This window comes from Mizuhopecten yessoensis, unplaced genomic scaffold, assembly GCF_002113885.1.
Source record: "Mizuhopecten yessoensis strain PY_sf001 unplaced genomic scaffold, ASM211388v2 scaffold2741, whole genome shotgun sequence".
Taxonomy (NCBI): Eukaryota; Metazoa; Mollusca; class Bivalvia; order Pectinida; family Pectinidae; genus Mizuhopecten; species Mizuhopecten yessoensis.
Window position 1 is genome coordinate 88,982 of NW_018404696.1, and position 23,175 is coordinate 112,156.

Here is a 23,175-nt window from a genome sequence, read left to right on the forward strand (position 1 = left end):
AATGAAAATGACCTCAACCTACTTTAGAGGTCACAGAGGTCAACAACATTTTAATGGATTTGTTCTTGAGAACTAAAAGGAATGGATTCATAAGATTTGGCTGGTATCTTTTTGGAATAGAGCTAACCGATTTGAGAAGGAAAATGACATTGTACACACAATGACAAGATCACAGGGAAAAATATGTCAAGCAACTTCTGAAGAAGAATCAAAAAGCATAGAATCTTATAATAATATTTTGCTGGTAGTTTCAACAGATGGAGCCAACAAAGATTGCGAGGGAAATATTTTTAGTGCAATATAATATTTAATGAGAATATTTTGCTATGACTGCTTAAATGTTCAGGTGAGCGATACAGGCCCTCTTGGGCCTCTTGTTAAAGACTTTGGTATGTCTCGGCCAGGGGACAGAACCCAAAGCCTTCCTCACAGGGGCGAATGCTCTACAAATGGCCAAAAGTGAGGCATTATCAAGGGAGACATTAGGAAGAAGAAAGTTATTTAGAAAGGAGAGAAGAGATAAGGTCCCAAAAGTTATTGCCCTTTGTTCATTTCAATATTTGATTTTTGTCAGGAGATCTTCTCCTACATTTTTTGACCGATCTCTTTGAAACTTGGTCTACATCATAATCATAATATGAAGTTGTGTCTCTATTAAAAGAATTTTGATTTGACAATTCTTTCCAAGAGTTATTGCCCTTTGTTTGTTTCAATATTTGATATTTTGTCCGAAGATTTTCTCCTACATTTTTTATAGCATATCAGCTAACCACTCTTAGAACGATGCAGATCTTATTTCAATGTAAGAAAGTATATAACACTATATTGCATTCGACGGGCGTATTTTGTTCCGCCCTGCGGTACTCTCGTTTTTATTATGCTAAGATCAGGAATATAATCAAACTTGAGTAACTATGAAAACAATAGTTTGTTCTTGGTTTTATTTCTTAGAATTGAAACAGTGTACATTTATTTACAGACATTCAAGCTGGTTGGACAAGAAGAGCAGTGTTACTCCTTTCTGAAAAAAGCAGCAGGATTAGTTGGTTTGAAACAACCTACACGGATGGCTACTGCCAAGCTGGAATTGAAATTGCTCAAACTCCAAATGTTCTTTGGGCGGAACCGAGACAGACCGTAATTGACCAACTGCCTATTTTTCTCTATCAATAAAAGACTAGTGACTTTCCCATCTAGGAAGTATATGTCATATGTCTCTCCTAAGAGTGTATATGCCATGGCATACCCGGATTTTAGACACAGTCAAGAATATTCAGAAGTCAATACTAAAATGGGGTCTAGCTTCCCTCTATATATAGAATTAGGATCCGTTATTCACTGTATGTCACATTGTGCATGACATATACTGTCATCTGTCTACCTCTTGGTATAACAGATGTTGTATACTGAAAGCAGGCTCCCTGAGTTAAAGCTCTTTGTCCAGAGGTCGGGAAATGGCTCTGGATTGCTTTGCAATACTTTGCCTTAATTGTTGAACAAATAAGTGTCTTGACCAAAACGATTTGTATACTTGTATGTATGACCATGATATAAAACTTAAGTAACAATAACATTTTAGGGATCTTAAAGAGTTGTGTGTTTACAGAATGTTACCTGCCAGCGAGCTTGTTATTGAGCAATGCTACTGTCTATTAGACCTATACTATCACTACAAGCAGAACGACAACACCCAATTCATGATCCTCAGTGCAATGTTACACCTGTCTAAGATCTTCAACAGGACGCCACTTCTCTACCATGTAAGTGTGCTATAAACATACCACAGAAATTTGGAGAACATCAACCAAATGGTCCACCGTTTAACATTTTTTTTAGTTGCATTCCGAATTCAGGACTATTAAGATACATTCAGATCAAGGTTATTTAGCCTGTGACTTGCTTGGTTGAAGGACTTTTAAGCTTAACTGAAAAATTGGACTCTTTCTTGGTAAATGGGGTAAATTTTGTGAAATTTTTAAATAACTTTCTTACTGTCCTTAAGGCATGAAAAAAGGCATTCAGTATTAAGCAACTTTAATTTTCCAACATGTTTCAATAAGTTACAGGGTATGCTTTTTAACTTGCACAATGACCTTGCTTGCTATCAAGTTTGTTAAACAAATTTTGCTAATGTTCACTGAAGGTAACAGATTTGAGAAGTGTTTGAAAACAAAAGGTGAACAATACAGGGCGATTTAGCCTCTTGTTTTGAAATGCTTTTTGTAGGATTTGTTTGTGTCTTGTGTGGACGGCTTAACAATATCAGAAAAACATGAATACATGTAATAAGAACTGGTTGGATGTTTGGTTGAAGGTTGTACAAGGGTACTATGCAGTGATGGAGTACTACAAGAGTCGAAGTGACAGGAACATGGAGATGAGACTGGGACTGGAGCTGATAGATAGGTTTGTTACAAACTATCTTTAGTTTTACTTTGTTCATCTGTACTTACAGAGAATTAGTTAATCTCAGGATACTGATGATTTTTAGATCACCTAGGTGACCTTATTTTGTAGTTGCCATAAGTCCATTGTCATATGTTATCTATAAACATTTTTATTTTTTTTAACTTCCTATCAAAAGCCATCTGTCAGATTTTGATAAAAGTTAGTGGTAATCATCAGCCTTAATGGTGGGGATATGAGTCTTAGTGGATTTTCAACAACATGAGCCTTAAGCCTTTGATGATAGAAATATTCTCAATGAGAGACTTAATCCTACCCTCCACCCCACCATTTTGGTTACTAGTACCAGAAGGGGTTACTTATTGCAATAATATCATTGGGGTTACTTAATGCAAACCCTCCAAACAACATAAGACAGCACATAAGTAAAATGTAGAGTTGGAACAGACTTTCATGAAATAGTCTTTAGGTTAGAAAAGTAAAAATGTATACTCAAGACGAGAGTGACGGTTGGGCCATAAGTGTTCATGGAATGCAAAACTTAAAAACAAATCTTCTCAGAAACTGAGATTTTTTTTCTTTAGAAGGAGTTCCCATCTGGGGGGAGACAGAGAGAAGGCGGCTGGTAGATTACGACCAAACTTTTATTATTCATTCAGTATAATTCCACACTTGGGACACTCGATACTTGCCCCACCGAGCTTCATTTGAAGTTAGATTTGACTCAGCAGTATTGTATCATTCATATTTCACTCAGTTGACTGTTCAGCCCCATGAGACTTTTGTTAAATGTTAAATAGGAATAAGAAATATTTGTTGTTTTTCAATTCAAACACGTTCCACGTAGTTGTGTTGATCGATATTCATTATTAATCACGGAATGAAGTGTGAATATGAATACCTAAGCAAAAAGACTTCACGAGTGAAATTCAGTCAGTGTAGTTCATCCATTGTCAAGAGAATGAGATCAGCAAGAGAATGAGATAAGCAAGAGAAGGAGATAAGCAAGAGAAGGCGATTAGCAAGAGAAGGAGATTAGCAAGAGAAGGAGATTGTCAAGAGAAGGAGATTAGCACCAGAAGGAGATAAGCAAGAGAAGAAGATTGTCAAGAGAAGGAGATAAGCAAGAAAAGGAGATAAGCAAGAGAAGGAGATTGTCAAGAGAAGGAGATTAGCAACAGAAGGAGATAAGCAAGAGAAGAAGATTGTCAAGAGAAGGAGATAAGCAAGAAAAGTAGATAAGCAAGAGAAGAAGATTGTCAAGAGAAGGAGATAAGCAAGAAAAGTAGATAAGCAAGAGAAGGAGATTGTCAAGAGAAGGAGATTAGCAACAGAAGGAGATAAGCAAGAGAAGGATATAAGCAAGAGAAGGAGATTGTCGAGAGAAGGAGATAAGCAAGAAAAGGAGATAAGCAAGAAAAGTAGATAAGCAAGAGAAGAAGATTGTCAAGAGAAGGAGATTAGCAAGAGAAGGAGATTGTCAAGAGAAGGAGATTGTCAAGAGAAGGAGATTAGCAAGAAAAGTAGATAAGTAAGAGAAGGAGATTGTCTAGAGAAGGAGATTGTCAAGAGAAGGAGATTAGCAAGAGAGGAGATAAGCAAGAAAAGTAGATAAGCAAGAGAAGGCGATTGTCAAGAGAAGGAGATTAGCAAGAGAGGAGATAAGCAAGAGAAGGAGATTAGCAAGAAAAGGAGATAAGCACGAAAAGTAGATAAGCAAGAGATGGAGATAAGCAAGAGAAGGAGATTAGCAAGAGAAGGAGATTAGCAAGAGAAGGAGATAAGCAAGAGAAGGAGATTGTCAAGAGAAGGAGATTAGCAAGAGAAGGAGATAAGCAAGAGAAGGAGATTAGCAAGAAAAGGAGATAAGCAAGAGATATGGCTATGACTGAGCTTGAGACACAGAAACATGTATACTTATTGTTAAATCATCAATATCTGCAGTCGTAAATACTGACAGTATTGATACCTGTAGATATATTATCTAATAACAAAGAAATTGCATCTAAAAGTGTTGGTAGACTTTGGCAACTGTTGGATAAACATAGTGACTTTAGTTTTGTCAAAAACAATCTTTAGGTAGATTTCATCAAACAGTTGCTAAGGGATAATTTACAGTTTTGCCTATAGAGCATATGCAAAGTTCATATTGGAGGAAATTGTTCAGACACTTTTTATACATCTACAGTAGGAATATAGTGTTCGTCCAAGAGTATGCTTTATGGATGCTAAGAGAAAAACAAGGTAAAAACTTCAGAAAAATAAATTCAAAATCTTTTATAGAAGTGTTGTTGAATTATTCAAATTTGGTTTGATTTTTTTTTAAATCTGATGGATGCGGGGCCCAAAAAAAGGCCAAAATCATTAAAGTCTTTTTGACAAATGTGGTCGCCTAATATATACTACTCACATATGTAGTTAATCCCTTAAAATGGTAACGATGAGATATTCACTAAAAAACTTAAATTGACCAAAACTCATCCTAAATAAACAGAAACTGTTTTAGTATCGAGTGTGACGCCCATGAGCATCAATTACAGCTTCACAACGTCTGCGCATGCTACGAATGAGATCATGTGTCTGGTTTGGTGGGATAGCATTCCACTCAGCCACCAAGGCTGTTCACAGCTCCTGGAGCGTTCTTAGCTGAACATTTCTGGCAGAGAGAGCTGTCTGCAGCATGTCCCAAACATGCTCGATGGGATTTAGATCCAGCGAGCGGGCTGGCCAATTCATTGGTTGAATAGTCTCTTGCTGTAGATACTGCTCAGTCACCCTTGCTCTATGTGGCCAAGCATTATCGTCCATAAGGATGAAGTCAGGACCAACAGCGCCAGCGTAGGGTCTGACATAGGCATCAAGGATTTCATCGCTGTAAATCCGGGCTGTAACGGTAACATTATGGAAGACATGGAGGTCAGTTTTCCCACAAAGGCTTATGCCTCTCCATGTTAAACTGAACCTCCGCCATATCGGTCATGTTCCACAACATTACTTGCCTGGAACCTTTCCCAAGGTTGACTCCATACTCTAACATGCCTGTCGGTGAAGTCGAGACACAATCTGGACTCTTCAGTAAATAGAACCGGTTCCCATTCCTGAAGAATCCAAGTGCTGTGAGCTTGGGTCCAATCTAATCGGTCCCTAACATGGCAGGCAGTTAAGGGAACTGGTATTGCTGGTCTACGTGACCTTAAACAAGCATACTGAAGACGGTTCCTAATTGTCTGTGTTGCTACCCGGGTACCAAAAGCATTTAGGGGTTATTTCGTAAAGCAGTGTCAGTCTTGAACCTGTGGCGCCGTGCCTGTATGAGCAAAACTCGGTCTTGGCACTGTGTTGTAGCCCTAGAACAACCTCCAGCATTATGTCTGGAAGGGTTTCCGCTAGTTTGGAAACGATTCCGCATTCTTGCCACCACACTTTGAAACACCCCAAGGTCTCCTGCAACCTGACGTTGAGACATGCTAGCTTGCAGCATTCCGATGCCCCTATTCATTTCACCTTCATTTAACCTTTGTCTGGTTCGTCTTTGTGCCATATTAAAACAAAAACACGCAAAGAATATTCATCAAATTGATTTCCGACACAGAACGATTTGGCACCCAAAACAGTACGAAAGGAAAATATGATATCCTTTCTAACATTTTGATATTTTTTCTCTCAAAATATAGGTGATCCTTAGCAAATGTGAGTAGTACATATATTTTTGGGGTTGTATGGTCACTAGTTGCATTAGACAGACGGTTAATGTGTACACTTAAGGTAATAGGATTGTGTCGCCATTTCTTAGTAGAATTTATTCAAATTTTGTAGTTATATTGCTTTGAAGTAAAGAAAATTTCTGCCATAAAAAAAAAGATAGGTTGTCAGAATTTTAAGGATTTTAAATGGTAATTTATGTAAAATGGAGTGAATTTTGAAAAAAAAAGTGAAACACTTTTTTTTGCACAATAATGTCAATAAAAATGATACTAACATAGATTAGTATTGCATTAATGTATATCAATTTCATGAATGCTGAAATTGTGTAAAATTAATTATCTATAAACAATTAAAAATTGACATTTTATAATAAAACCATATACACATAGAAAGGCATGCAAGAGTTATCATTCTTGAAAAACTTCACAGTAGTGAAATAGGTAGCCGGTTTCCTGAAGTACAGAAAAAATGGACAAATGTAACTCATTGATTAAAAAACAACTGAATTAATGCCTGGATTGCTTTGCAGTACTTTAATATTAAAAGAACACACTGTTCTGTCAATAATAAGCATACACTATTTATCAGTTTAATATTAAACATTAGAATATGCGGAAATTGTGATACTGTCTCCCTACATTGGATTTTAAAATAGGGATGTATTTCCTTTTTCCGTTTAGCAATACACTCCTATGACCTAAAGCTACATATAGTAAAAGCTGTCGGGAGAGATTAAAAGTGGCTGCATAAGACATGATTGCATGTGCAGATTTGAATGTATTTGGGAATAAGTAGATGTCAAGATTAGTCGAGGGCAATTTGACCTGCAATCTGATCGGTTCAGCTGTATAATGTTATAAAGCGCCCAGTTTGTATGTCATCACCATGAATTCAGGACAGCATAAATGATGTCATAAACATCAAGACTGAAATGTCTCAAAAATGCTGTAACTAGTATGCAACATTTGCATAATAAATTTGATAATCAGATTAATAAAACTGAAATTGTTTTTGTTTCCATTTCACAATGATCATAGAGATATTAATGAAAGGTTACCAATGCAATTATTTTTAGCCCACCATCATCTGATGGTGGGCTATTCAAATCACCCTGCGTCCGGCGTCCGTTGTCCGTCGTCCGCCGTCCGTCGTCCGTCCGTAAACAATTCTTGTTATCGGTATTTCTCAAGAAGTACTAGAGGGATCTTTCTCAAATTTTATATGCAGGTTCCCCTTGGTCCTTAGCTGTGCCGGACAACTTTTGAGACTGATCGGATAAACAACATGCCCGAGAGGCAGCCATCTTGGATTTTGATAGTGAAAGTTTGTTATCGCTATTTCTCAAGAAGTACCAGAGGGATCTTTCTCAAATTTTATATGTAGGTTCCCCTTGGTCCTTAGCTGTGCAGGGCAACTTTTGAGATTGATCGGATAAACAACATGGCCGACAGGTAGCCATCTTGGATTTTGATAGTGTGGGTTTGTTACCGCTATTTCTCCGGAAGAACTAGAGGGATCTTTCTTAAATTTTATATGTAGGTTCCCCTTGGTCCTAGCTGTGCAGGGCAATTTTAGAGACTGATCGGATAAACAACATGGCCGACAGGCAGCCATCTTGGATTTTGATAGTGAAAGTTTGTTATCGCTATTTCTCGGGAAGTACGGGAGGGATCTTTCTCAAATTTTAAATGTAGGTTCCCCTTGATCCCTCGTTGTGTATGTTATATTTTGAGACTGATCATAAAAACAAAATGGATTAAAAGAAGAACTAAACAGATCTTTCTCATATTGCAATGATCGATTCTATTTCTTTCACATTAAGTACTGTACTAGTAAATATGTGAAATGACAAACTCACTTTGAAGGTTGGCTTTCATACACATCAGTATTAAGTTTAGATCAAAAGTTACCTCAAGGTGCATTTACTGTTAACATGACTCGATCAAACAGATTAGAGGAAAGAAGAGAAAAGATCGAACTGACAAAGAACTAATGAAGATGGTACAAAGGTGGGCGCCAAGATCCCTCTGGGATCTCTTGTTTTTAATTATTTTGTTTTGTTGCCAATTTCATCAGGGATTTAATTTTGCGAATGCATAATGATTACTGAAATCAAGTACTTGTTTTGAATTATGGGAAGAAAGGTGGGAAAATAATTAACACTGATACCAGGTGTTCCACCAGTGATTGATGAATATAAAGCCCATCCAATCCCGAGTACAAATCTGTGAACTTTATATCAATGGAAGTTAACAATTGTATAGTTTGATAGATGGGATGTCCTTCAAAAGATTTGTAAGCTCCTGCAATATTGGATTGTTTCTCGTTGAATTCCATGTATATTTTACGAGTTGGTAGGATACAGGTATTCTTCATGATTGTGAATCATGAGTGAAAAAAAATCAGTGTATTCTAATTTCTGCTATACAAGTAATGTATAAAAGTCTTTAACTGGTTCACAATTTTCTATTAATTACGTTTTAAACCATTCACATTGACAAAACATGTAAATATTCCCCTATCATCAAATTGAGGAAATCAAAAAGGTAATATTTTGTGCCATGTTCTATTGGCGCTATATTAAAGAACAAGGATCTGAGTTATTTGGAATGGCTACTGAATACAGTTCTACTGGGGTTTTTTTGCTACAATCTGGTAAGATTTGCTTACACAAATGTTATTCATTGGAAAATATTCATTTTGGTGTTCAAAGGTGTCCAAAACAGCCACATGTTCTGTTTCTTCATTTACATACGAACAAACAATCTCAGCTTTTGTGACATTGAATAGAAAATGGTGATTGGTCAAAACTAAAACTGATACACTATCATACTTTGACAAATATAAAAAAAAAAAAAAGTGATGACAGAATCCAGTATCACACTAGAAAAACTGTAAAAGCATTTGGTTTAAATATCAAGAACGTAATACCCATGATGGTATCATTGTCAAGTTTCAAATGGCATCCCTTTCTACCTAAGGTGTGTCAACCGTCTCAAGGAGTTGACCAAGAATGACTGTGTCCATTTGTCCAGAGTGTATGCTGACCTCTGCATCCTTAGCCTGGAAACTGGCAACATCACACGGGCATTGACAATGGGTAAGTATTGGACACTCAGTACTGATACATACATTCTGTAGGCACTGACCATGTGTAAGTAGTGGACACTCACTCAGACATTGACACCAATATCTCACAGGCACTGACCATGTGTAAGTAGTGGTCACTCACTCACACATTGACACCAATATCACACAGGCAATGACCATGTGCAAGTAGTGGTCACTCACTCACACATTGACACCAATATCACACAGGCACTGACCATGTACACGTAGTGGTCACTCACTCAGACATTGACACCAATATCACACAGGCACTGACCATGTGTAAGAAGTGGTCACTAACTCACACATTGACACCAATATCACACAGGCACTGACCATATGTAAGTAGTGGACACTCACTCACACATTGACACCAATATCACACAGGCACTGACCATGTACAGGTAGTGGTTACTCACTCAGACATTGACACCAATAGCACACAGGCACTGACCAAGTAGTGGGCACTCACTCACACATTGACACCAATATCACACAGGCACTGACCAAGTAGTGGACACTCACTCACACATTGACACCAATATCACACAGGCACTGACCATGTTCAGGTAGTGGTTACTCACTCAGACATTGACACCAATATCACACAGGCACTGACCAAGTAGTGGGCACTCACTCACACATTGACACCAATATCACACAGGCACTGACCATGTGCAGGTAGCGGAAAATCACTCAGACATTGTACCGAATGTTATGCAGGCACTGGTCAAAATGCTGCCATTATATTTAAATAATCTCCCTATTCAAGTGTAGTTTAGATTAGGGATAAATATGTTATGCAATCATTTTAAGACGTCCATTTGCATAGTTTTGGATTATAATATTTTCTTTAATTTTGTCAACTGGAGAATAAGTCCCTTGGTCATAAGTTTGAAACAGTTGAGTTCTCTACCCTATATCCATATATAGTTGGCATAAAAACAGTATACAGATACCCTACAATGTACCAGAATTGGCTGGGAGTTTACCGCTACCCTTAGGGAGTACAGAGTTCGTAGATAATGCCCTAAAAATAAAGTGTTGGCCTTGAAAAGCCATAAAATTCATTAAAAGGATCTAACAGTCCCTAAATTTAACAAAAATGTTTTGTAAAGGCCACAGTGAGCCTTGAATATGACCAAATGATCATTAAACTATAGCTGTATTTTAGCCACTTAATGGGTTAATTTTATGGTGTTATTTTAAAAACATGAATTTAAAAAGAAAATACAAGGAAACAAAATTCTTGCGACGAGTTTACTTTTAGATTTCCAGAATTCACAGACAAGTGTGTTTTATTTAAGTGTTGTTTAGTGTTTGTATGATAAGTTTAGAGACATTTAGAGGATTTACAAATGATGGGTGATTTTAGGCCTTTATTTTTCTGAAAACGGCACTAATAAGGTCGTTAAAAAAAGTCTTAAATTTCATAGTACTATTCCTGAACGAACACTTAATACAGTTGCATAGCATGAAGAGATAAACCCAATCATGGTATTAGAATAGGTTCAGGTTAATCAGGACTTAGATGCTACACCATACATACACAATTGCTGAATATGAAGAGACGCTTAGCCTATATTCCATACCTTTTCCTAAGTACCTAGATATTTATGTTTTTTATCAAGGATAAGCAGCAGGCTGAATTAACTTCTTCAGTCCTAATTTTGACATGGTCTCCTTCATTTTTCTAATAAACCTGTATGTTAATTTGTAAAAGTTTTAGATGTTATTTTCCAGTTAGTATAAAAAAAAAATGCCAGAAAGTTATGAAAAAAGTTATATGTTTGAAGTGAGACTATCATTGTTCCCCCATGATGTAAATATGCAGAGAGAAACTCACAACTTTTCAAACAGGCTAGTGACCATTAAATAACTAGAAAGTTTGTGCAGGGTTTCTGACTTGGTGAAGTTTGTCAAGAAACGCTCTTGCTATCCAATCAATATCTGTTTTTGCCTAATTTGTAGGGTTCAGCAGCATTGACCTGGCTGAAAAGACCAGTGATGACTCTTTCATGAAAAAAACGGGACACAGCCTTGGCTTTGCTCTCATCCTAGCAAACAAGTATGCCTATTCATTTAAAACTTCATTTCTAAATTAAAATATTGACCTTTCGCTTGAATTACCAAAATTCGTCTTAAATCAATTATCAGTTCTTCAGATAGAACTTCTTTGCAGTGGGCAACTCATCCCTACTTGATTTCGAAGAGTGAAAGTGGGTTTTTTTGACGTATCAGTAGGGGTAGTACTATGCACAATATAAATAAGAGTGCATATTAGAATTGACGGTTTTGAACATAGTCTGTTCTGAAGTAGACTACTGTTAGTGTGTTGATTGGTGTCTACCTCAATTTTTTTTGACACCAAAAAAAGGGATTTTCATCTCCCCTCCAAAGTATTCATTTCTAATTACTTACGTTGCAGCAACACTGGATAGTCCGGACTAGTATCGTTTCTTCTAGTTATATCTTCCCTAAAGATTGAATTTAAAAAATGCAACATTTAATTGTAGAAGGACTGTTTTTTTGTCTGCTATTACAACCTTTTCCGGGCCATCACTTTAGAAACGTAACTTGAAGGATAGCTTCATGCTTCATCACCCACTGATGATATGCATTCCTTCGAAACCTTGACAAATGAACAATGCAAGAACGTTTTCCGATTCGAGAAAGGTGACTTGACCATTGCATACAATGTCTTCTAAATTAAAAAGAAGTTGAGTGAGTGCCCTAATCAGACGATATATACAGGCGTAGAAGGAATGCATATTTTGCTATAACTGTCTTATCCTAGTCGTTGGACTTGGTTATCGCTACAGCATTTGGACGAGTTTACACGGCCGTTCGATCGGGCCAATGCGGAACGGTTTTAAAAAGGTTTTAGGGACCGTAAGACTAAAATGAAGATTTTTCAGAATTTCAACGGCCACGAGGGTCGTGTCATCAAATGTCAAAGCATAGATGCAAGTACCTGTTCCTTTGCTGTACCGTGATAGCTGTTTAAATAGAAGTGAACTTGTTAGAATAGTTAATCTATTACTGAATATTGAGCTTTTTTCAGGTATCATTATTTTGGCGTTAAACTTTTTCCTGATTTATTTACTGTTTTGTCCTGCTCTGTTCAGCTTCTCCTTCTTTAGTTCCTTCTTTCTTTCATCTCCTTCAAGCAACTCAACGAATTCTTCAAGAATTTAGGTTGTACAAAGAAGACTGACTGAAATGTTGGACATTAAAATTCAAGAAGATATTTAGGGAATTGCGTTTTCAATTAATTTAAATTTATAAATCAATGTTATAGAGATAAAATAAACACTCCTATAGATTTGATGAAACAGTTATTATGCAGTAAACCTCAAACAAAATATTGCTCGAATGTGGCCCATTTAAAGTTAAAGGGAAACTCCGTCATCATAGTATTAAATACCAATTGTGACTTCATTTATTTAAGTTTAATATTCCACTCATTAGGCGTTGGTCGCCGTCTATAAGTTTCAACCAAGGTGTATTTCTGGGAAAAGGCTCGGACGTGATGACAGAATACCCGTGTTTTTAGGTTACACGTACATACAAGTATGCTTGCTAAACCTCTCGAATCTGTTCTTTTGCACGCCCAAACGTTTGTCACATACTGCCTAATTTCATTTCATTTACAAGCCAAATTCATATATAAAAATTACCCTTTCTACGTCCGGTTATTAAACTAATCATCATTTACTACCAACTTTTTAACTCCGAAACGAAAGTTGCAAATGTCCAGCGTCAATAGGAAACTACTCCCTGTTCAAACCAGACCATCGTAGGATAGTTGTGAAACTATATCTCTAGATCCATCAGGTCTTGTTCCACAGCTATTTGATGTGGTAAATTGATCTTCTCGTGGCCTCTGATCCCCTTGTAGCAGACTATTTACCACATGTGTTTCCTAGAACGGCTTCTCGTGCTATTGCCGGCTATCATTGGGCTATTGCTTGTATCCTGGCTTTTACGAGGTGATCAGAGTTCTGGACTTCACCTCCTTTTCTGCCATTACTAGAGGGTTTTTTTCATCGAGAGATTCACTACGTAAGACGAAACACATAATTATTGGACGTGGTAAGTATTGTGTTTGATAAATTGGTATTGTAAACCTAATTTTTATGATAAAACTTTTCCCCACGCATCCTACGCCCGTGTGTCCGATCTAAACACGGAGTATTGACGTATTTGCGCAGGACATTGATTTTTTTTCTAGGGAGTTTAAGAACTGATATATAGGTATGCCTTTTTATCATAAAAATGGGTTTTATGAGGGAAAAAAACCCAACTCAAGTCACAGCTGATGTCATAGTTTCTGGACACTGCAGGCGATGGATTCTATGGATTTTTTAGAGATGTACTTACACGCGCGCATCTTCAAACGTCACAGCAAATTCTACAATGACAAGACACGCACGGTTCAATCAGCACATGCACATTTTATTGTCCAATTATACGTCATTATTGGGCAATGACTGCTATTACGTCACTTACGTGGTAGAATTAATGCTAGCGCATAGTTTGAGTTGCATGATCTATTTCCATGTATTTGCTCGTTTTAGTAAAGATACATTTTCACGTCCTTGATCCATTCACATATTTGATTTATATTTAACTGTACGGAAGTTTGGCTATTCTGGTTAGCGATAAATAAGCAGATTGTTGTATCAACCGCAAAGAGTATGATAAGACTATTCAGGAACTTTGGCATATCGTTGACGAATATAAGAAAAAATATGGGGCCTAAAACACTGTCCTAGCTGGGTTACACACACGATACTTTCTCTGGTTGTAAGCGAGACCAATTGACAATACTCACTGTGATGAACCTTATTGGACATTTTATGTATTGCAAGACTAATTTACAAAAATGTAGATAAGAAATTCGAGGGACACCTTATCGAACGCCAACGTGAAGTTTAGGTAAATAGCGTCTACGGTATTACCTCTTTCCAGTGTCGGCATACAATGCAAAAGAACCTCAAGTAGTTGGGTTAAACATACAACTGTACGTCATTATGCTCCATTCGCTCCAAAACATGTTCTTAGACGATTGTTTGCATAATTTCACAAAGGACTTTTGTCAGGCTAATAGGATTCCAGGGTATTTATCTAAATGGAATCTACTAGCGGGAGATCTTTGCCTCAAAGGACTTGGCATATCTGCACAACTAAGGGATTGTGTGCATGCATACGTTGAAAACATTGTAAAAATAATGAAATGCATTTTAGAAATATTTTTTATTATTTCAGAAATATTTTTTTACACTTTTCATAATGATATTGGTTAAACGATGACAAGTATTCGCACTAAATTTAAAAAAATGTATTTTGTACTTAAAATATGGCATTTAAATTTGTTTTGTTTAGCATTCTTCAAACAAATTTTTCGGATGAAACTCCGTGTTCAATGTACCACTCAATTTGATCAACTCCGCATTCGTTTGTGACCTAAGATAACAACCCTTATCCTAAAAAAAACACTGCAATTGTACGAATTATTTGAGGTTGAATTAAAAATATGAATAACTGGAAAAATAACAGACCTGGTGGAGATGGCATCGTAACAGAGTTCCATCAAATATATTTGTATGTTTTCAAAAACTATTTTTAGAACTTGCAAGTGTAATATGTAGAGGCAATAGGATCGCAGAATCGCAATCAAAAATAAATTTAGTATTATTGGACAATAACGGAGAACATTACGATTTATTTTTAAAAAAAAGGAGACTGTTGACACTTATTTATAAGTTTTAAAAATAAAGCAAGTTTCGAAAAAGTAAAAGATCATAGATATTAACTTTTATGAAGATCAGAAAGGGGATTCTTTACACGGAAGAAATATTGCTCGTGCAAAAAGACTGATATCAGATATTCCTTAATCTACCGGTTTGAAAAATGAAGAAGGGTTCATTATTTTCTTTCATCAGCTAAAACCCTTTCGATGGGGATGTATAGATAAATGTCTTAAGCACAAATGCTATAATTAGATGCTAAAACAACATCACGTTATTTTTAAATAATAAATTATATCTATTAAGCTTGTCTATTATGAAAACGTTTACGCGTCAATACGTTGCATGTATCTCATTTCTACAGAAATCTTCTAACGGCATGGTACAATTTTTAGAAATCAGTATGCCAAGAGATAGAAACGCACAGTTAAAACACTTTTTTTCGTATCTATGTGATACAATTCAACACAAAACCTATGATTTGCAGTTTTTTTTCAAAAGGGACATACATATAATAGAAGAAGTATGGTATTCAATGCAAAAATATATATACTGATGAGTGAAGTAGTCGAATTTTCCGTCAATAGTTTCACCACTAGATATTGTGGGTAAGTGCAATAAGAATGAGACACTACAAACGGCAGTACTGAGCCAGAAGTAAATAGGGAATTAGAAAATATACCATAAACAGTGAAATTTAACAAAAAATATTTGCAACATTCTGACATCATTAAACTTCAGGAATTTTACGCAGAAGTGAAAATAATTAGGTTCGGAAACTCTAGTGGAAATATATTCTTTAAATGTAAATATATATACAATAGAATTATTATAAGTTATGAAGATACTAAATGAAGGACACTGTTCCTAAAAATAATAATCAAGCACTAGAAACTGAGGAAAAGGAAATATTTGAATATCACGAAAATTATGTATTTTCTATATTGATAAATAGTCATATGAAATGGCTGCTGTATTTTCTATTTTGATAAAAATCGTCATATCATAAGCACAATGTTATGGAAGTGACGAAATGAGATGAAGTTTCATAACAAATATACAAATGTTGAACCAACAAAATTAAAAATAAGGAAATAAATAAAAATGGAATTTTGATTAATTTTTGAACCAAACCAAAACAAAAGTTTTAAAAAGGTGACGTTGTATCACACATGTATGAAAATATAAATTGATTTGAGTGTTATTGAAACCAATGTGCAGTATTGAGCATAAGTACATAAAATGGCGCCCTAATGTGAAATGTAAATAAAGCCTTTTTACTTCAAATGGGAGCTTGGCCAATCGTGCTGGTAAGTCGGTTACACAAGCTGCATGTTGATAGTTGTATTTACATTATATGTATACTTCATAGTAATAAAATGATTTCAGTGAAAAAATTATATGTAATTATAAAATATGCAAGTTCAGAGAATATTGTGATAGGATAAGATGCGATATAACATGCTTGACTTTCCCTCCAATCCTGTTCAAAACACGGGACTGACTGGTATCTATGCAATTTGGGAGAGGGGGAATAAACACATCAAAATCAAAAGACAATTTTACATCATGAGCTATTTCTCCCAACTGATCCACCCACGATGACGGTATACACGTTATAGACCGTCAGGACAAAAAGAAAACGAAACGGGACTCACCTGTGGCAAAAAACTCGTCATCATTGCCTCATTGAAAATGTTCCTGGAGCTTGTATCTTCAACCAAGCCATACAATGCATGCGACTTAATAGAGTGATGGAAGGGGCAAACGAATGGTGCTGCCATATTGCCAATAGTCAATAATAACCCAATTGCCTTACCCCTAACCAACTTCGGACAGTAGTATCCTAAGTAAAAGACAAAGAAATTGAATTGAAATTGCGGAAAGCAATGTGTATCTGTGAAGATATATATATATATGCATGTGTGTGTCTCGTAAGTAATATCGCAGTTCATATAAACACGAAATTGATCACTATGTATTCATTATATGATATAACAACTTACTGACTTCAAAACTAGCAGCTTTCATCCTTTACGGGGCTCTTTAGGTTTATTTCAAAGGACAACTTGAAGAGACCTGTGTAGGATGAAAGCTGTTAGTTTTGAAGTCAGTCGTTATATCATATATTTTTATATTTTCATCAATTACTTATCCGCTTCATATGGATATTTAATCATTTTCATTACATGTATAAACACCTATACAAAACTAATTCAAAAAGTTACGCATTTGTTCATTTCCCTGTATATACTTTTCAAAAACCGAAATTGCATTTATAATGAATTTGTATTGTGAAAAACAGAATTTTGCCAAAATGATTATGTTATGATATCATTATAGTTTGTGTTTTGACAGGATTGACATGTGTATAGACTTACTGCTGAAGCTTAGAGGAGGAATTCCCGACAGGATCACATCGAGTTGGTATTATGCTCTTTGTCTTGAGTTGGTTCAAAACGGAGGTAGGTCCTGTGTTTTGTGGTAAATATAGTTCAAGTAACAGCTGATCAGATTATTCTTGATAACGCATAGGTGTAGAGTTATGAGGGACCATGTTTTACTATCCTTTCACTTAAATATATGCTTTGTTCTCGTTGCTTTTTGCCCGCCAAATTTAAAAGAATGAGATGAGCTGGCAGCTTCCAGTTTTTGACCATATTAATGCTTGATGCAATTTCTCCTTTAGCACTTCGACCTCCCAGGGGTCGAAGGGGCGGGGCAAAATACGGATAATTTGGCCTTATTGCTTTAAGCAAGTTTCCTTTTGATTTATGTGATGAATATCAAGCATTCTCAAATGGTGGGAACACATGTGTGTCTGGTGGAGCTAACCCACAGTCAACTCCGATAGCGGACCAAAATGGAGATATCTGGCTATATTGCCTTGGTCAACTGAATATATGAAGTGGTTATAAACCATACGATATCGGGATTGGCCAAAGGATCCGTCCTCGGCTCTGGAGCCTTAGTCCCTTGATCATAAAATTTGAAATGATTGAGATCGCCGCAATATAACCATGTATACATTTGCTTGGCATAGATAAACAAACACAATCATGTATCAGAACTGACACTTGAACCTCATCCTGCCAATAGGGACTTAGTCCCTTGGACAAAACATGTAATCAATTGAGTATCCGACTTAAATTGCTAGGCATGATAAGACAAGACATGAAAACAATTGTGATTTTCTCCCTTAAACTATATACACTATTGCCGTTAGGCTTGGCCCTAGGGTTTTACCTCGGCGATTGTAATGAAAAGAACATATATATAAACAAGTAGTGATAGCTTTGTTCCTGGGTCAAAACATGGAACCACTGAGATCACCACACAAACAAACATATCTTTCGTATATGTCATATGAAGTACATCCACTCGGAGTGAGATCTAAGACGATTTATTACTAATCCATTACTCTGATGAATGAGCAGTCACAAGAAACGAAAGAATAGATGGTTCATCACTATGATATACCCTCTTTCTAGTGAGAAACATCAGACTCATCGTCGAGTCTTCTTGGTACAACCGTGGTTTTAAAAGCCATATTCATATTATTCAATGGAAAAAAATCGTAATCGGTGTCGAGGTCCCTATATTGGCGACAAGGATATTGCTTGGTTAGATAGATTAATATTACCAATAGTTATGTAATATATATTAAATTTGCTACTAGACCATACAGTAGCGTGCACAGTTTGAGATATGAGACTGCTAAAAACCGAAAAATTCGCCCGGTCAAGGTTTCGCCCTTTCACAGAATATTCCTTATTCCTCCAGTGTTAATTATGCCCTTCACACTTAATTACTTTGTTGTTTACTGATGTTCGCTGTAGTGATAAATTTGCCCTCGTTACGACGGACGAAAAAGGCGAAACTGCAGCAAATATTTCCCGGTATACAGGAACAAGAATGATTTTTAATGTTTATTTGTTGTAAGACTCTGGTCCTGAACACTTCATCAGCTGTTTGACGTTTTCCACCAGTCTGTTCAAAAGTATGGACGCAGTGAGAGGCGAATACTCTAGTAGATACTACCTGGCTATGTGTATGGCGATATAGTAAGTGCATGTGAAACTGATAAGAATGATCCAGTGTAATTTGATAACGCTATATATATGTGTGTTACTCAGTAAAATGCTCCAGTCAATACTACCTAGTCATGGTTAAATAGCAATGTGTGTGCAATGTAATAAATAGTTGTGTTACAACACCAGAATTGTTCAGTAGATACAATATGGCTAGAAATTATGAGATTACTCAAACAGAAACTACCTTGATATGTGTAATGAAGAAGGTTGGTGTGTAACCAAACTCGATTATTCCAGCATATACTAATTCGCTATGTTTTGTTTAGTTTGTATGTAACTTAATCGAACACGCCAAACGATACTACCTTACGATATGAAATGTAAAAAGCGTTACTAGAGAAGAACGCACAAATATATACATTTAATGTAGGATGTATGTGTGTAACTATACCAGCATGATCCAGTAGAAACTACTTACCGATGTGTAAATCATTAGGATAGAATACTCCAACGAGTCCAGTAGATACCTGGCTTTGTTAATGAAGATACCAAGATGAAGATATGAAAATGGAATAGGGTGTTCGAATCATATATGATTAGTCGATGAGCAGGGTAAGTATTTAAATGAATATTAACAGTTTTTGAAGAAAATAATAATAAATAATAATAATAATTGGAAGTTCTTATATACCGCTTTATCACATCCTAGTTCGTAGGTCGTCTCAAAGCGGTTCACAAATTATTATCCGTGGTTATATGTCCTTTGCAACCAGCCAATACATTTCTCAACTCCCTGGGGAGCATACAGCCGGAGCTGCCATTTCGGCGCTAACAGCTAGCATTCAACAATTCTAGCACTACCCAGCCAGGTACTCATTTACACGAGCCCGGCGTCCTACCACTGAACTACCGTGCCTCCTAAGAAAACAGCATTTTAACTAATTTGCTTAGCTTGATGATCAAATTGAGTCATGGTGAAGTGGACCTGAAATCAGCATGTTATTCTGTTATGTTTCATTTGTAAACACAATCAAACTGTTACTGGTCTAAAATGGGTAATTAACCCTTTACTCCATAATGACGCCTTTTGACGCCTCCCTGTGCTACCTCAGTTGAAAAGTTTTGCCCTTGCGTAATCTGTATCAGACTTCATCAAATTTGTATCCAAAATAAAAAAGTATATACTTGTGAATATCTGGCGTTAATTTTCTTGATGAAAAAAATGTTTATCAACATACATGATAGTTTTAAACATTTTTTTTTTTTTTTTTTTTTTTTAATGCCGTCGCCATTTTGTCGAACTTTTTGTTGGCAACTTTTCAAAACACTGAAATTGCAGTGTTTACGATTTTTATCATGAGTTATTCATACCACCTGTTGTTTGAATGCCTAGTCTTCATTTTGTACGATACAGTTTTGAGTTGAATGAGTTTTGGTAAGATTTTTTTTTTAATTTAAAAAATGACGGAAGACCAAGTCGATGTCCTTTCCCAGTTTGGAGCAGTACAAATTTGCAATAAATTAATATAAAATACACAATTGTGTTTAAAATAAGATTCGAAATATCAGAAATTCAATTAAGAACTGAAAGATATGCAGTCGATTCCATACCTTTCTTTTTTCCCCGATACATTTTGGACAAGATATCGTGTATAATGTAAACATGTGAATTCTTGGGGAATACCCTTTTCTGTCTTCCGGCGATTAACGCATCAATGAGTCATAAAGTGGGCGGGAACTGAGAACTTTTATTAACCAGAAAAGAAAAGAAAAATCAATGATATATTTTATGAAAATACATTTTGTAACATGATTTTGAAGCCTCAATAATTTTCTTAATAAATTGAACGTGAATAACGAGTTTTTCAACTTTTTCTGCTCGAACTTCTAAACCCCGCCCACCGATCGGAATTCATAATATAGTACAGTACCCTACTTGCAGTGATGTTTTCACGCAAAAAAGACGATTAACATTTTTCTCATATTTTATTTCAATAAATATATTATTTTTATATGGATAAAACTGTTACCATGGCAACAAAATATAAAAAAAAATACTAAAGGAAAGGTGCAATACCATATATATATATAAAGCTTATGGTATGTGTGTTGTCCGTCGTCCGTAAACATTTTCTTTGAATGACTTCTTAAGAATTGGAGGACCTAGGGCAATGCTATTTTGTAGGTCATTGGGACAGAGTTCTATAAAGTTTCCTCAAATAAATGAGATTGACTTACTTTCGAGGTCACAGGGGTCAATTATGTAAAATGTTTCAAACAACTCTTGATTAACCAGGAGGCCCAGAGTAATGAAATTTAGCCAGTTTGTACCCTGGACAGAGTGCTATAAAGTTTTCCAAAATTAGTTACCTTGACCTACTTTCGAGGTCACAGGGGTCACATATTTAAATATCTTTAAACAACTTCTCCCGAAATTCCAGGAGGCCCTGGGTGATGATATTTGACCAGCGATAGAGTAGTATACGTTTTCATTTAGTCTGGAACATTCTTATTCCAAGGAGACTCAAGTGCTTTTATTGAGAATATTTTTCCCAAGATTCCTCAAATATCCAAGGGAGAGATACAGGCCCTTTAGCCTTTTGTCTTTGATGTTTTTATACATAACTTACAAGGTATAATGTGACAATGATTACAGTGGAAGACATTTGTGAGAGAAACGCTTTAAAAATCCAGGAATGTATTTATGTCACAGCTGCTGCAAAGTTTATTTACAGCCATTACACAAAGGAATTTTTTTCTGAGTCTCAAAGCTCAAATGCAGTTTATACCATAGCATTTTAATGTAAATAACAGGTATTATTCGCTGACAAGTTTTCTTTTCATGGCATTTCCTGTAATTACAAAATTCAAATATCTAACAACCAATAATGATGTTTGAAATTGGCATTTGTTTAATTTTTTATATGGTTTATAATTTGTATCCTACACTATCCAAATCTAATTAATCTAATCTAATTAGGTTATAATCTGAAGTGACACTGTGTGATTTTAATTATAGCTACTGTCGGTGTCAAGACTGGGAGGCATGCCAGCGCTGGTTTGATTACTGGGAATTGTACAGGACAACCGAGTTATCGTTCTTCCCCCTGTACACTTTGTGTAAAGAGGTGGAAGTCAAACTCCTGTCTATCTCTGCGAGTCACGGCAAACCTCACAAGGTCTGGAAACCCCTGCAATCAAGCGTCCGCAAGGTACACACAGACTAAGCACCTGTGTGAGGAGATTTCTAATGGACCGCGATTGCGATTTACATATTTATTTATAAATGGGCTGCACCGACCAATTACAAAATTTCAAAAGGGTTATAGCATTTTAAATTGGCATTTTATCTGTGCTATAGGTGTAAGATAAAGCTTTCCGATAGAATATATTGTGGTGAAGGAGACTGTATGGGCCTCGTTGTCATTGTGAAATTACAATAAAAACAATAGAATTACAACATACATGGTCATTTACTTACTTCGCATTAAAGCAAGGAGGCACGTGTTCTTTAACATCATTACTGCGCCGTGGTAAAAAAAAAAATCCCTTAATATGTCCAAAACAACAGAGTGGGTTTTGATCAAATTTGGTCTAGAGTATCCTTTGGTAAAACATGCTTTGTTACTTCACATGCAGAATCTTGTATGTCAGCGCGCCTTTTGGATGGTGGTGAGTTGCGTATTGAAAGTTTTCTATTGTCCCACAATCTATGGAGTTATAACCATTTTTTCAACATTCATAACGTTGTTAGGAAAACGCACTGTCATGTCACGTATAGCTGTCATTTGTTATTTTTACTTTTAGGGAAACTAAATACCACTTAATACCATGTCATGGCCCTTTGTTTTTATATATCAAAGGTAGTCTAGGAAAGGGACTGACTTTACCTTAATATGTTATCAAAGACAGTCTGAAGTTTTACATCCTCGATATCCAGGGGTTATGCTCACTTTCGCTCTCTACACCCCTGGAATATATAGCAAAATTGAAGGCTCAGTGTGTGCCACCTTGTTGATGAGATACGAAGACTAGTTCGATCTTTTGATATACATCAAAAGAATCTCGCGGTCAGGTAACGGTAAACATTGACAGGCTTTGAAGTCGGGCGTCTCTCCTTTGTAATCTTCAAAGGACATGTATCAGTCTAGCGACTGGTCAGTTTTTTT

The 23,175-nt window shown here is 36.1% G+C and overlaps 1 protein-coding gene across 2 annotated transcripts in view; it reads left to right on the forward strand.

Moving 5' to 3' along the window:
• LOC110446496 (adenylate cyclase type 10-like) overlaps nt 1-23,175 on the forward strand; it is a 79,794-nt gene that overhangs the window by 54,099 nt on the left and 2,520 nt on the right. The window contains exons 24-31 of one of the 2 annotated variants that reach the window (XM_021491666.1): nt 980-1,137; nt 1,607-1,760; nt 2,315-2,406; nt 9,093-9,211; nt 11,191-11,287; nt 17,316-17,437; nt 18,916-19,036; nt 22,026-22,218. In XM_021491666.1, the coding sequence (XP_021347341.1) occupies nt 980-1,137; nt 1,607-1,760; nt 2,315-2,406; nt 9,093-9,211; nt 11,191-11,287; nt 17,316-17,437; nt 18,916-19,036; nt 22,026-22,218 (1,056 nt within the window). The remainder of the gene's footprint in view (nt 1-979; nt 1,138-1,606; nt 1,761-2,314; nt 2,407-9,092; nt 9,212-11,190; nt 11,288-17,315; nt 17,438-18,915; nt 19,037-22,025; nt 22,219-23,175) is intronic. The other variant, XM_021491667.1, reaches the window with a different exon arrangement.